The 15,505-nt window shown below is 49.1% G+C and overlaps 1 protein-coding gene across 1 annotated transcript in view; it reads right to left on the minus strand.

Annotated features, from left to right (window-relative positions):
- The window catches only part of col27a1a (collagen, type XXVII, alpha 1a), a gene marked incomplete at both ends in the record, with an annotated part of 120,368 nt that extends 105,274 nt beyond the window's left edge, over window positions 1–15,094 (minus strand). Inside the window, 3 exons of the mRNA XM_080529368.1 lie at window positions 2,445–3,811; window positions 9,402–9,472; window positions 15,042–15,094. Coding sequence (XP_080385494.1) covers window positions 2,445–3,811; window positions 9,402–9,472; window positions 15,042–15,094 — 1,491 coding nt within the window. The remainder of the gene's footprint in view (window positions 1–2,444; window positions 3,812–9,401; window positions 9,473–15,041) is intronic.
- Window positions 15,095–15,505: the final 411 nt, after the last annotated feature.

Consider the following 15,505-nt stretch of genomic DNA (forward strand, 5'->3'; position numbering starts at 1 on the left):
AAATAAAAAAATAAAAAAACGTGCACATCTACTCCTAATAACTTAGTAGGGGCTTGTGTGCTGCGGCTCCATGGCTGTGTTGAAGTCAGAACACGCACACAGTCTACACATAGGATCAATGTTTCCATCCCAAAAAGTCAGCACACAAGTCCCTCTCCATCCACACAGCTCCTACCTCAGCCCTGGGCGTAGGTGGGTTCCATACCATTCCACCTTTCCGGAATGTTCCACACATTGAGCCCGTCCTCCAATTTCTACCTCCACCCGCCTCCCCAGGTCCACTCTTTATAGCCTCCTCAGTGTGGGTACAAATATCTGAATCTCATCTTTCCTACAACGTAGTGAGTGGGTAGTGGGTTTCCTACCAGTGTCAGTGGGTTGGTTCTTCAGGAGATGACAGCGCTCGTGTGGTGAGTGTGAGGTAAAGTGTGACGTCAGTCACCGGGCCTCCAGCAATGACAGACACGGCTGGAGACTCAGCTCTCGGAAATCAGAGTGTAGTGGTTTTATAAAAACCACTACAAGAGCACAAGTGGATTAACCGTCCCAATAGAGAGTACTCTGCAGTCTGCCTGTCAAACTGCAGATAAGAGCCACTTCAAAAGCACAGCATGACATAATGTCTCCTACACACGGGTCACACCAAAACCACTGGGTTTGAAAGGAAGAGCGTACACAGCCGGTCCTGGACAGACCAACTGGTGGCTCAGTTGGTAGAGCATGTTTTTTCTGAGTTGATAGAGGGCTGATGCCTACCTATGTGTTGTACTGTGTGTACTGATAAGGTACTGTAAATATGATGATTTTTTTAAATAATAAAAGATTTAAAACAAATTAAAATAAAGAAAAATTGGTCGAGAATGGCGCTGATAACGCTTGCGGTTGTGGGTTTGATTCCCGCTGGGACCGTATATACTGAAAAATGTATGCGTTCGCTGCAATGTAAATCACTTGGGATTAAAAGGCGTCAGTTAAATGGCATATGTTATGGCATGAATGGCGTAGTAGTAACTATTAAGTCATGGGAGCTGCAGAATAAAGAAAAGGAGAAGGCGAGAGGGATTCAGCTAGCTGGCCCGTTTCTCTCCTGAATGAAAAAGAAAATAGGTCATTTCCCACCACACTTTCTTGTTTGATGTTTATGAATGATTTCCTCAGTTTAAAGAGGACTGAAAAATGCTGACTGCTCCCTGAGGGAGAGAGTCTCTTGAAGATGACCCTCCTCAGCTAGCTGCCGTTGGACTGAGATTCCAGAGCTGTGTGATCCATGGAAACACTGAGCCTGCTGAGTCCCGCCAGTGGAAAAGCCCTTCAGAGGGGGGAGGCTGAATGGTGAAGTGTTTACTGCCTGCCCCTGACCTTTGACCCGGCTTTGAAAGTGGGCCGCGCGACCCCCACCCGCCCTCTGTGACAGAGGAATCTGGTGCGGAGACGGCAAGGCGTCAGCACCGGCACGCTGGACCTTGGGTGGGGTGGGGTCGGGTGGGGGGAGATAGGTCTGGGTGGGGGGATGGGGAGAGAAAGGAGGGAGAGAAAGGGGGAGGATTTCGAACCTGCATGTGGAAAAGGAGGAAGTTGCACATTAGCCTGCAGTGCCTCCTTGACTTTAGCCCCACTGCCCCACAGCTACACCCTGGGCCACAGCTACACCATGGGCCTCCACAGCTACACCCTGGGCCTCCACAGTGCCTATACGCGTAAACTTGGAGGCCCCGTCAACTTTGACCGTGTTGTGGTTTGAAGTGCAGTTCAGGTCAGGACAGGACAGGACAGGACAGGACAGGACAGGAGGGGACAGGGCAGGGCAGGACAGAACAGGAGGGGACAGGACAGGACAGGACAGCACTGGACAGGTCAGGAGACAGCGAGACAAACGAGACGACGAGACCATCTCCATCTCTCCCCCTTCTCTATCCCTTCTCCTTCTCTTCCTTTCCTTAATTTCCCGCCTCTCTAGGGGACCACACAATGTGGATGCTGTGTTGCCCGTGGAGGTCTCCTCTGGCCAGGGCTGCCCTGCCCCCCCCCCCTTCCCCTGAGCTGCCACTGAGCCCTGATTGTTCCCAGTAAGGGGGGGCTGGGGATGGAAAGACCTGTAATGGGTCAGGATTAGAGTCTGACAGTCTGGGACTCAGAGACACAGAGAGAGAGAGAAAGGGAAAGGGTTCACATATGGAACATGCTCCACTTTAACCGCTCGACTTAGTTTAAAAGCTCAACCTGCCACACACGACTGCATCCAGTAAACCATTTGCTCCCATACTCATACACAATAACGCAACCACATGCATACACGCACACACACGCATGCAAGCACACACACACACACACACACACACACACACACACACACACACACACAACAACAACAACAACAGCACCAATACCAGTAAAGTCAGTGAAAATGAACAGGTACTGTATGTTGAGGTGATGTTGACTCTTACCGGGAAGCCTGGTTCACCCTTCAGCCCCGGGGGTCCTGCCAGCAGTGAGAACTGAGTGGGTTCCACATCCCATGTTTGGAAGCCGTCAGTGGCCGGCAGGGTGACCGAGGCGCTGGTGGGTTTGGTGTAGCGGGGCGTAACCGCTGGCTTGGTCGCTTTGGACACTTTTGGATTGACAGGTGGTTTGGTGGCTTTGGAGCTGGTGGCTTTGGAGGATGGGGGTGATTTAGGCTGGGGGGGCTTCTTAGCGACGGTGGGGTGTGGTTTCTTTGGACCAGGGGGGGTGACTGCAGCCCCCGAGTCCTTCTTAGTGACCTTGGCCTTGGCCGGGGGGGCGGCAGGCGTCTTCTTGGCACCCGGGCCCACCGTGTTCTTCTTAGGGCCGCCACGGGGGGTGGGCTTTGGGGGGGTGGTCTTGGGGGATTTGAGGGTGGGGGGGGTTTTGGAGGGGGGGGGGACTCCGACAGTCCTGAGCGGTGTTGCGACGGTTCTCTCGGCTAGTCCGGGCTGGGCCGTGACAGGCGCCGCGGCTCCGGGCGGGGGAGGGAGAGTGGTCCTAGGGGGGATGGGCTTCAGGGCCGCGTACCTGACGGCGGAGGCGGCCGCGGCGGCGCTCCGAGCCGGGCTCAGTCCTGGAGGCTTCCTGCCCAGCTTGGTGGGGGCCGGCGTAGCGGCAGCGGCGGGGGGGGGGCGGATGGGCAGGGGGGCCGGGGTGGCCGTGATGTTGGGGTCTCGGGGTAAGAGGGGCAGGAGGGGCGTGAGGTTGGGCCTGTACGTGTCGGCTTCCCGGCACTGTTTCTTAATGTACTTGCAGTAGTTGTGAGCTGCCTGGGCAGAGGGGATCAGGTGGAACTGGCAGATGGCGCCTTCGAACTGCACCGAGGACGCCTGGCTCATCTTCCCCAGCAGGAAGGAGCCCTGAGGGTCCAGGCCCGCCTCTCTGTCTGAGCCCAGCTCCGCATGGACGCTCTGCTTCCCGCATGCCGTGTACAGAGTCACCCTCTTGCCACTGATGTCCAGGGCCAAGTGGTGCCACTGGCCATCGTGGAGATCGTAGTCCAGCGCCACGGAGCTCTTGGGTCCGGTGTGGAGCACCACCTGGCCCGGGGTGAGCTGCAGGCCCAGCAGGAGCTTCCTGCGGCCGGAGAGCACGGTGAAGAGGAAGGCGTTGTTGACGCGGTGGGAGCGCAGGCTCAGGAGCAGCGCCAGGTCGGGCCAGTAGAGCGGCGGGATGACGGAGAGCAGCGGGGCCTCCACACGCGCCCGCTGGGTGAGGATGACCCCCGATCGGAACGGAATGACCCCTGGAGGGACGGAGCGCGACGGCTTCTCTCCCGTGAGCGCCAGCCTTTGGAGGATGTCCACATCTGCAGGAGGGCAGGACCGGGGTTAGAACAGAGTAGAACACAACACAACACAACACACACACACACACACACACACACACACACTAACAAAAAAGACTAATAACAAAGGATACTTTGGGAATGAAAGTCATCTGTCTTTACAAAGAGTGAGTACATTGACAGTAGAACCCTTGTGTTTGTTTGGGATTGTTTGCACCTGAGGTATATGAGATGTTGCCTTGAATACAACACACATACCTGATTTATCCAGACAATGCAGAGCAAATAACACATCTGGAGGGGCAGAGATAGAGGCTGGAGGGTAGGAGAGAGAGAAGGAAGGCAGAGCTGGAGCAGAAGACACTGTCTCAGTTGACAGCGAGAGACGGAAAGGCCAGGAGGGGGTCAACGGTGGAACCGATCCCAACTGAGGAGGACAGCAGTGATCAGAATCTTATTGGGAGGATCACAGCTGAAGAAAACAGCCATGCTGCCTGCCTACTGTGCATGGCCAGGCTGGACCGTCACCATGGATACATGAATGACAATGTCAGACAATGTCTATGGAGATCCCATGTGGCGATTGTGAGTGGAAAGCATGGGGAGGGAGAATCTCGGTCAGTCACTGTGTCTGTGTATGAGATAATACAGAGAAACATGGCCACAAGATTCTCAAAAAGCCCTCACAAGACTAATCCTGGCCCACACGCACACATTACACACTCACCAGATGTCAGCGGAGGAGTGTATGATTACAAACTAAACTGAAGTTATGGCAGAAGACCCAGACGGTCTTAAGCGCGAGTGAAAACACAGCAATCTCTTGAAGAGCGTTAATAGGAAATGCTGGACTCATTTTCTCTAGATTTTGGAAAATGGTACTTCCTGGAGAAAGGAGGGGAAGGCATTTGGACTTTCTGCAGGGGGGGCTGTTGGACTGACCACACTGGCACATCAGCTGGTTTTTCCTACACACGGCACATTCAAACAACCGAAGCAATTAAGAACTCCCTCGTTTCAACAGAGAGGAAAACGTTAGATGATGCCACTCATTGAAACCGGAGCCCCGAGCGGAGGCAGAGGTCTGGATAATTGAATGTGTTTTTTAAATAAACCCGACGCCCGGGGCTGTAATGACCTGAACGGTAGCTGCCGATCGGAGCGGGGTGGGGGGTGGGGGGGGGGTCTAAACAAAAACACGCTAGGAATCATCTCCTCTGCCTGCTCTCCACGCATCAGTGTCAACCGACCGTCAAGCATCGCAGCAATCCTTCCTCCTTCAATCCCCAACAGAACAGTAGCAGTGAGGGGGCCCTATGCAGGGAACAAGGGAGGAGAAGAGGCCTCATGCCTGCGCAGAAATGACTCTCTCTCCTCCTCCCCCCCCCCCTTTCCTCTGAGGCCCAGAGCTGTGGAGGTGTTGAGCGGATCAGTCAAAGGAGAGCCCCCTCTCTCCCAGGGGCCAGATCTAGAACACACTCTGCCCCAGAACACATGAGTCTTTGTGCACAGTGCATACAGAGAGAGAGAGAGAGAGAGAGAGAGAGAGAGAGAGAGAGAGAGAGAGAGAGAGAGAGAGAGAGAGAGAGAGAGAGAGAGAGAGAGAGAGAGAGAGAGAGAGAGAGAGAGAGAGAGAGAGAGAGAGAGAGAGAGAGAGAGAGAGAGAGAGAGAGAGAGAGAGAGAGAGAGAGAGAGAGAAAGAAAGAGAGAGAGAGAGGCAGGACAGTGACTACTGACTACTAGAGTGGCACACTCGCCTCTGTCCACTTTGCTGCTAGAGCAGGCTGGCTGTGCGCACTGGCTCCAAGTTCCAGCTCTGAGATAAAGTGTTGACAAAGCATTTTAAATCGTGGGTCGAACTACTCTCCTACTGTCCTGTGAATTGATGCCTTCTTGTCTTCTTAATAACCACAGAATTATTTCAAGCTGAGAAACCGTTTGCGTAGAGCTGGGAACCCTTCAGCCAATTAGTAACATGAAGCGCTGGGAAGCATTATGAAGTGAACCATCTGTATCTGGAGGTGGAGGGCACCTCTGATTTAGTACCATTTACCACACCAGGTGGTGTTAACGCTGCTAACCCTGCTCACACTGACTGGCCTGCAGGCCCTAGTCATGTGAGGCGTGGCAGGATAGGCCATGTAGTTAACAGGTCATGTAGTTAACAGGTCATGTTAACAAGTCATGTAGGTAACAGGTCATGTAGTTAACAGGTCATGTAGGTAACAGGTCATGTACAGTACAGGCCAAAAGTTTGGACACACCTTCTCATTCAATGTGTTTCCTTTATTTTCATGACTATTTACATTGTAGATTCTCACTGAAGGCATCAAAACTATGAATGAACACATGTGGAATGATGGACTTAACAAAAAAGTGTGAAATAACTCTAAATATGTCTTATATTTTAGATTCCTCAAAGTAGCCACCCTTTGCTTTTTTGTTGTTAATAAAATATATATATTTTTGTTGTTAATAAAATATATAATAATAATATTAAATATATATATATATATAATAACATATTATTATTAACACATATTATATTTAATATTATTATTACATATTTTATTAACAACAAAAAAGCAAAGGGTGGCTACTTTGAGGAATCTAAAATATAAGACATATTTAGAGTTATTTCACACTTTATTGTTAAATACATCATTCCTATGTGTTCATTCATAGTTTTGATGCCTTCAGTGAGAATCTACAATGTACCAAATAGTCATGAAAATAAAGGAAACGCATTGAATGAGAAGGTGTGTCCAAACTTTTGGCCTGTACTGTAGTTAACAGGTCATGTAGGTAACAGGTCATGTTAACAGGTCATGTAGTTAACAGGTCATGTTAACAGGTCATGTAGTTAACAGGTCATGTTAACAGGTCATGTAGTTAACAGGTCATGTAGTAACAGGTCAGGTTAACAGGTCATGTAGTTAACAGGTCATGTAGGTAACAGGTCAAGTAGTTAACAGGTCATGTAGGTAACAGGTCATGTTAACAGGTCATGTAGTTAACAGGTCATGTTAACAGGTCATTAACAGGTCATGTAGTTAACAGGTCATGTAGGTAACAGGTCATGTTAACAGGTCATGTAGTTAACAGGTCATGTAGTAACAGGTCATGTTAACAGGTCATGTAGGTAACAGGTCATGTAGTTAACAGGTCATGTAGGTAACAGGTCATGTAGGTAACAGGCCATGTAGGTAACAGGTCAAGTAGTTAACAGGTAATGTAGGTAACAGGTCATGTAGTTAACAGGTCATGTAGGTAACAAGTCATGTAGTTAACAGGTCATGTAGTTAACAGGTCAAGTAGTTAACAGGTCATGTAGTTAACAGGTCATGTAGTTAACAGGTCATGTAAACAGGTTATGTAGGTAACAGGTCATGTTAACAGGTCATGTAGGTAACAGGTCATGTAAACAGGTTATGTAGGTAACAGGTCATGTTAACAGGTCATGTAGTTAACAGGTCATGTTAACAGGTCATGTAGGTAACAGGTCATGTAAACAGGTCATGTAGTTAACAGGTCATGTAGTTAACAGGTCATGTAGTTAACAGGACTTCTCAGTGACTGCCAACCCCACCGCCAGGGAAGTGATGCTGCTAGGAGGCTAACTAACGTGTGTCCTTACACATGTGGAAAGAATACGTTGGGGGGGGGGGGTCAAAGGTAAACAGGGGTTCGAGATTTAGTGGGTGAAACCAGACCAATCAGTAAACACCAGAAGAGTGTTTCCACTCTGAGGAGCAGTGAAGGGAAAGTCCAACTCTCTGTGGTGAATAGTGTGATACTAATAAGCATAAGGAGCATCTTCTCATGGCTGTGTGATCTCTGTCCGTCTCTGGTAGTGACATTCACCCTCCAAGTGACAGTTACATCACTAGACTGGCCACGGGGGAGCACTGTGCATCTCACTGCCTGGAAGCAGACCACCGTTTCCAGCCATCAGACAGCCCTCTGGGCAGCCCCGGAGCTGAACTCAGCAGGAGGGGACCGGGCCGTCACTGATTACCCTGTGATCTCAGACGTAGGCTCCGGTCCAGTACTGCCGGGCCTGCTCTCTACCGGGAACATGTTTAGTGCTGCTTGTAACATGGAACCCGGGAGAAGTGGGAATTAAAGCTTTGGGAGTGAGCACATTCTGTTTTTATATGACATATGAATAGGGCTTGAGACCTTCGTGCTAATGGGACCTGTGAGGCGGGGGAGAGTGGGGGAGGGGAGAAAGAGGGGGAGGAAGAAGAGGGAGAGAGAAAGAAACAAAGAGGGGGTACTACAGTACAGTACTGTAGCACATAAGCACAGCTGGAGAGTGAGAGAGAGAGAGAGGGGATGGGACCCCGAGGAGCTTCAGAGAGCTGGCCCACGGTGGCGCGCGCCAGCAGAGAGCATCAGGTTCAAGCAAGCAAGGAGAAACCGAGAAGAAAGACTCCCACTTCACGGCACAATGTTCTTTTCTGCTATTCTTTATGACTTCATGTTTATAAGCATCTCTGCTCTGCTCAAAATAACTCCACTGCTGATTCAGCTGATTACGCACGGCAGTCCACTTCTCTTTCATCATCCGGCCACTTTTTCTCGAAACGAATCATTAAAGTGCTTCCAAACTCAGCTCTCTTAAAATAACCAGCTAACAGCACTGGCACAGAGCTCTGCGTAGAGAGGTCAGCCATCCTGTACTGTACTGCTTTTCCGAACCGTGCCTGAAATTGAACAGTCATTGAGTGTGAGTCGAGAACAAATGCTGCGTTGATGGCATGGGATGACGCACAGCTGAAGAGGTTGGAGCCAACACATTCAATCATGTACTTCTTATTCTTACAGGCCTGTCTTTATGGTCTGGATGTAATGTATAAGGCTGTAAGACTTTCCCTGAGCCCTCAAAGTTTGGGGTTTATATATATATATATTAACAAAAATAATTTCTGCTTCCAAAACCCTAAACATGTTCTGTGCCTGTTCTGTGCACATGTGGTGTATTTTCCTCCCGGTGTGTGGTCTGTCCAACGATTACAGGCATTAGGAGTTGGCAGGAGGGAAGACAGTATATGAAGTTGATCTAATCAGTACCTATGGTATAGTGTATGGTTGGCTCTGGTTGGTCTGTACTGTGCTGTGTGTTTGGTTTGAGACATACGAGTTTGTGTTTAGTGCCTGGCTGACGTTCAAAGTCCCCCTCCGACGGCCCCTGCCAAGGCCCAGGCTCTCCAACCCTAATTCAATTCCCTCATAATGGATGAGGTCACGGACTAGCAATTATTCCGACACCGTGGAAGATCTGCACTGTGTCTTCTGACACACTTGTTGTTGTTGTGTCTTTGGCAAGGAGCCCCAAGCCTCAGAAGATCCATCATGTGTTAACGAGCCGTTTGTTAAGCTTTTGTTTTTCGGTCTGGAACCGTCTGGTCATGTGACGTGTTGTTCTCTCGGTACACATCATCATGGAAACCGCCAAAAACCCATACAGCGTGTTTACATGCTTGCGGTATGACCGAAAGGCAAAAACATCTTTCCGCTCGTAAATATGCTGAATAGGGTGAAACGGGGTGGAGAGGAGAGGCTGAACATGAATGCCAGAGTGAGTGTATAGTATAGTATATCTTACCTTCAGAGAGTACTTGTGCAAGGCCCAGGTAACAGGTACAATATAGAACAGTACAGAGCAATAGGGCTCTCCTGTGGGAAGAGAGGAGAGGCTGGTTAGAAACACAGTCACAACCATGACAGCCAACACTCTGCTCACTGCTACCTTCCAAGTCTCCACCACATCTGAGACCTCAGAGACATGTTAAAATTATGATGTAAAACTCTGTCCTGTCAAACACTCGTAGTCACTACAGTAGAAGACATTGGAGCATACGAAAGGGATTGAAGTTTACAACTGTATCAGCACGACAAGAGAGAGTGGAGGCCTGTGTTTTATGAGAGGCCACTACAGTACATTTGTCTAGATTTCCGAATGGTTGTGGGGGAAGTTGTCTACGACGCTACTGCACTGGCATTTAACCACTGCCATTCAACACAACAACGACAAACAACTTGACCACTAAGACAGATCGCAGCCTGCTCAGTCACTTAGTCACCATGTCAACTGAAATGAAATACCGTAGTCTGCGGAAACACTAGGGTGTAAAATAAATAATAAATAAACCCCCCCCCCATCCTCCTCTCTGACAGCCACAGCAGTAGCAGCCTCCAGCGAAGCAGGTCAGTCGTCCATCACCCTGTATCCCCCCCCTCACCCAACCCTCTCACCCCCCTGTATCCCCCCCCCACCCAACCCTCTCACCCCCCTGTACCCCCCCCCCACCCAACCCTCTCACCCCCCTGTATCCCCCCCGCCCCACCCAACCCTCTCACCACCCTGTACCCCCCCCCCCCCCCCCCCCAACCCTGTCACCACACTACAGGACATGGCCAGGTGTGCAGGAGGGGGGGGAGGCTGAGGAGAGCTGATTGATAGATAGGTAGGGTTGTGACTCGGTGGGTGACCAGGGGGGTCAGGTGACAGCGCTTCCCACTAGAGGAGGCCCTTCCCAGACTCCCATGCCGACCGCAGCCCCTACAGGAGGAAATGTCTCCACCAGCTGTGAGGGGAGGTTAGCAGGCAGACAGGAGGGGCCTCAACATTCCCCACCCCAACCCCCAACCTCCACTATGACCACCCCCCACCCCCCCCCTGACTCCCAGAGGTGCCATACACCTGGATGATTAAGAGCAGGAAGTGTGCACATATGGCATGGCGTCTGGTCGCAGCCCAGTCTGACCACAGGCATCCACACAGCGAACCGGAGAGCGCTCGGAAACCACTGTCTGATCTCACGGCCAGTCACCCCGCAGCGTACAATCATCACCAACCCAACACCACTCACAGCTGCTTGTGGTGGCTGAGAGGTCTGTGAGTGTGTGGTCAGTGGGAGTGTGTGTGTGTGTGTGTGTGTGTGTGTGTGTGTGTGTGTGAGTGCGTGCGTGTGTTATTGTTTTAGTAATTACTAGTGTAGAGTTGTGTGTGTGTGAGAGAGAGAGAGAGAGAGAGAGAGAGAGAGAGAAAGAGAGAGAGAGCGAGAGAGAGAGAGAGAAAGAGAGAGAAAGAGAACGAGAGAGAGAGAGAGAGAGAGCAAGAGAGAGAGAGAAAGAGAGAAAGAGAGAGAGAGAGAGAGAAAGAGAGAGAAAGAGAACGAGAGAGAGAGAGAGCAACAGGACAGGGAAAACAGAAATAGAGAGAGGGAACTTGGACTTGTCTGTATGTGTCTGTGAGTGTGTCTGTATGCGTCCCTCTCCCCAGACAGCTGGTTGTGGTCTCAGATGGTCTCTTATCAGCTGGGCAGAGATCCGCCTGGAAGTGAGTCAGAAATGCTCAGAATTTCCCCCCAGCTTTAATGAGTCTTGTCAGTCTCGACGGCATCTGTGTGAACTAAAGTCTGAGTTGCCCTGGAAACATCACTGTTTACCGGAACATTTCATAGGCACAAAAGTACAAAGTGCTTGTACAAAGAAGTGGTGTTGTAAACTTGAAAGGTGATTTTGATGCGTGTGTGACTGGTCCTGCGGTGGTGAGAGAAGACAGACAACTCCAGCCTACAGTTTCGATATGGCTGACGTCTGCATATACAGTCACTCTGCCTGTCGTGGTTTCACACAGCCACACTGACGGTATGCCGCTGCTGAGAGACCTGCAGGCAAGCTGAGTCTGCAAAACCCAGCGCCAACATAAGTACGCTCCTCCATCTGTTACCGGCCAGGACAACCCTCCCATCTCAGGTCATAAATGTGGTCCAATAGTTTTCTCCGATTGCCATTCAGTTATGAATGAAAGACTGGACTGGATTCCATAGGTGGAATCAGGTTAACACTTCACAAGTGGCTCTTAAAGCCTTAGAGCATTAAAGCTAAGTGAGTTAAGAGTTTGAGAGTAACTACTACTAACTACTGTACGGAACTTCCATTTGGAGGACTGACTTATAGAGCACCTTGTTCCAAAACGCTTTACAATGGCCTCTCATTCACCCATTCACACACCAATGGTGGCAAGCTACCATGCAAGGCCCGCTCATTGGGAGCAATTTGGGGTTCAGTGTCTTGCCCAAGGACACCTCGACATGTGGCCAGCTGGGGGTTCGAACCGCCATTAGACGGCGGCTCTACCTCCTGAGACACAGCCGCCCCAACGTCCTTCAACCTTATTGGATGCTCTGACCTCTCTCTGTGTGTCTCTCTCTCTCCTCCCTCCATCTCTCTCTTTAATGTTTCCGAGGCGAAAACATTCATGAATCAGTTCATTCTCTCCCTACGACACACACACACACACACACACACACACACACACACACACACACACACACACACAGCAGCCTGGTGGCCGTCAGAGAGACATCAGAGACTTTCACTAGGTGTCATTAGGAGGTTCACTACCCCCTCAGTCATCCTGGCCTCTCCCCCTCACTACCCCCTCAGTCATCCTGGCCTCTCCCCCTCACTACCCCCTCAGTCATCCTGGCCCCTCCCCCTCACTACCCCCTCAGTCATCCTGGCCCCTCCCCCTCACTACCCCCTCAGTCATCCTGGCCCCTCCCCCTCAGTCATCCTGGCCCCTCCCCCTCAGTCATCCTGGCCCCTCCCCCTCACTACCCCCTCAGTCATCCTTGTCCCTCCCCCTCAGTCATCCTGGCCCCTCCCCCTCACTACCCCCTCAGTCATCCTGGCCCCTCCCCCTCAGTCATCCTGGGAGAGGAATTCCCAAAAGGCAACTCTGCCCCCTTCCAAACTCACACACACACACACACACACACACACACACAGACACACACAAGTACACACGTACACACGTACACAGGCACACAGACACACACACACACACACGCAAGTACACACGTACACAGACACAGACACACACACACACACACACACACACACACACACACACACACACACACACACACACACACAGAGAGAAAGAGCATACACACACTGAGCACACACCCTTCCAGTGCCCCCTCCTCACATACTCAGTGGAAAATTCCTCTGGTTCAGCAGACACTGACAGACATTGATGAGGAGGAGAACATCACTACTACTCTCCAACACTATCGGCCCACACCTCTCCCCTCTCCCACAATCTCGATTTCTTCTTGTAGTCAATCCTTAACGGTTTAGTTGTATAATATGAATACTATCTAAATAACTTCAAAAGTTCACCTTTTTCCTCCACTCTTTTCACGATGTTGTGGTGGTTTATATCCTATGCAGGTTTGATTAACCCTAATAAATCCCTCAATTTGGAGTGCCATTTCATCTTGATAATGGCAAATCATCAATTAGGGAAAAAAAGCTGTTGTATATGTATATATATCGCTATTACATTATGAATGTCCATTAAATTGGATTGGTCATATAATATACACGTAGCCTACTACCTTTAAGCTGACTGACAACTGCAGGGGCAGCTCCAAGGTGGACTAAGGTGAGACGGTGAGACATCTAGCGGCCATCAACAGAATAACAAGCCGTAAGGAGACTAGTGTTAAACTATTAAAGTGCACTGACGTAGACTGGCCGAGTCAGCAGTGACAGATAGAACACACACCATTGGCTCAATATATTATGTAGTGTCTAAAAAATGTTATCGGTGCAATAACCTTTCAATAGCTTTTGCTTAATTAGACAAATATGTTCATAAAGTAGCTCATGCTATTTGTATAAGCCACAGCAGGCTATATGTTTATTATAATTAATTAATATATATATAATATATAACAAACAACAATAACAATAATAACAAACAACAACAAAAATGGCTACATTTCTGTTGTTGTTGTTGTTGTTGTTGTTGTTGTTGTTGTTGTTGTTACTCATTAACCTAGGCTACAATTATGTTATTTTATAGACTGAGTGACTGTGACTCAGTGATTATTTAAAAAGTGTTGTTGTACTGCTATTGTGAATAAATGGAGAGATGACAAAAACCTGGCCAGGGGTGGTCAGTGGGGTACTTCCTCGCTTCTCTTTCCCTCAATGATTGACTGATTCATTGTTGGCGCAACCTCAGGATATGTCATGAGAAATACTAGAATGGAGTATAGGCTACTATAGCTAGAGCCTAAGGGCCAGTAAATGATGTAAATACAAAGACAATTTGGCATTAGTGAGAATAGGCTATTAGGTCTACTTTGTGACTGTAGGAAAGTATACAAACAAATAAACAAACAGACAGTCCTTGTCTGTTAGACAACGAGGCATGGGTAGGTCTGCCGATATTCAACAACAGTGGGACCAAAACGTTGACAAATAACTTGATCTAAACGTCCCCCTCCATAGCAGTTCCCATAATAAGTCACCCCCCAACTCCAACTAGTTTAAATATGGGGTGAGGGTCATTAGCCGGCTCTATCGTTGTCACTTCATTCTGTCGAGTGGTTTCTGACAACAGTTCAGCCGTGACCAGATCAGTCATGTCTCCAGCTCTTTTCACCGTTGACAGTGTAGCAAAAGGTACCAAGAGGATACCGACATCGTAGGCCTATTTCTCGAATGTTAGTTGCCAATAATTCAAAGGATTGTATGAACACTACCATAAGAAACTGTCATGATAGGATAGACTACACAACATACCGGTAGACCTTCTCTCGAGAGCGACAGTAGATTGTGTGACAGGAGACTTTCGTGTCCAAAAGTTGGTTCCAAGCGCGCGACGCGCGGAGAGAAGTGCAGCGTTGGAGCGAGACTCGTGCATTCCATAACCCTAACTAACCCATGGGAAATGTTGGCTTTTAGATTACTCTACATACATGTTGCCTGATGAATGCAAATCACTGTCGTCCTCAGCTGTTTTCAATTAAAACGCTTGCTTACCTTTGTGTAATCAATCAAAACATCACATTCAGACAGATACAAAGTAGCCCATGTTGCAATAAATACAAACAATGTTGAGCTGAAACTTGATACAAAATTCAGGAGATCACTAACCAGGTTATACCAGAGCTATACTACCACAAAAGAACACCGGTCTATTTAAACTGTCTGTTGGACCGTTGGCGCTCCAGGACAGGTAGGTTATGTTAGACATCTAAACCTAGAGAAACCGGACCGAAATATCCTAAATAACTGTACAATAATGCAGGTTTATTATAATCCCATAACAATCCGCCGGGTGGTTTTAGCCTATCCATTGGACAAACGAGTCCATCACTGTCACCTTCTCTAGGCTACTCCCATCACGGCAAAGCATCATGAGTAGGAGAATACTTACTTTGTGTCGAGATGAGAGGTTCTGCAATCTCTCCTTCGGATCCCTAAATTCATTTGTATTCATTTGTCCTGGCAGTCAAAAACCTGATCCGTTAATCACAGCGTGACTCCTTTGCAAGGGGGACAGAAAGCACCAGTTGCCGTTTTACACATCTGAGAAGATTGCAATAAAGGTCCAGAGGAAAGATCTCCTATTGATTTGCCTATCAAGCCCAACATAAATTCCTGTATTCAGCGGGATAGTTTGACAGGAAGTTTTCCCGGGTGACTTTCTTCCGATATTCCCCTGTGATTCATTCATTTATGCCGATCCAGAGTAGGGAACGTTGCCTCGGGAAGACAGCTTCGTTCTTACGGGGGTTAAGGAGTCAGGAGCGCAGGACTCATCCTTTTCCTTTTTAAATAGCCTTTCTGTGGGGAACCGATGGTAAAGGCACCGCAGCGCAAGGTTTCAAATTACAAACC

Source organism: Nansenia antarctica (genome assembly GCF_963989245.1).
Source record: "Nansenia antarctica genome assembly, chromosome: 4".
In the NCBI taxonomy this organism is placed as follows: Eukaryota; Metazoa; Chordata; class Actinopteri; order Argentiniformes; family Microstomatidae; genus Nansenia; species Nansenia antarctica.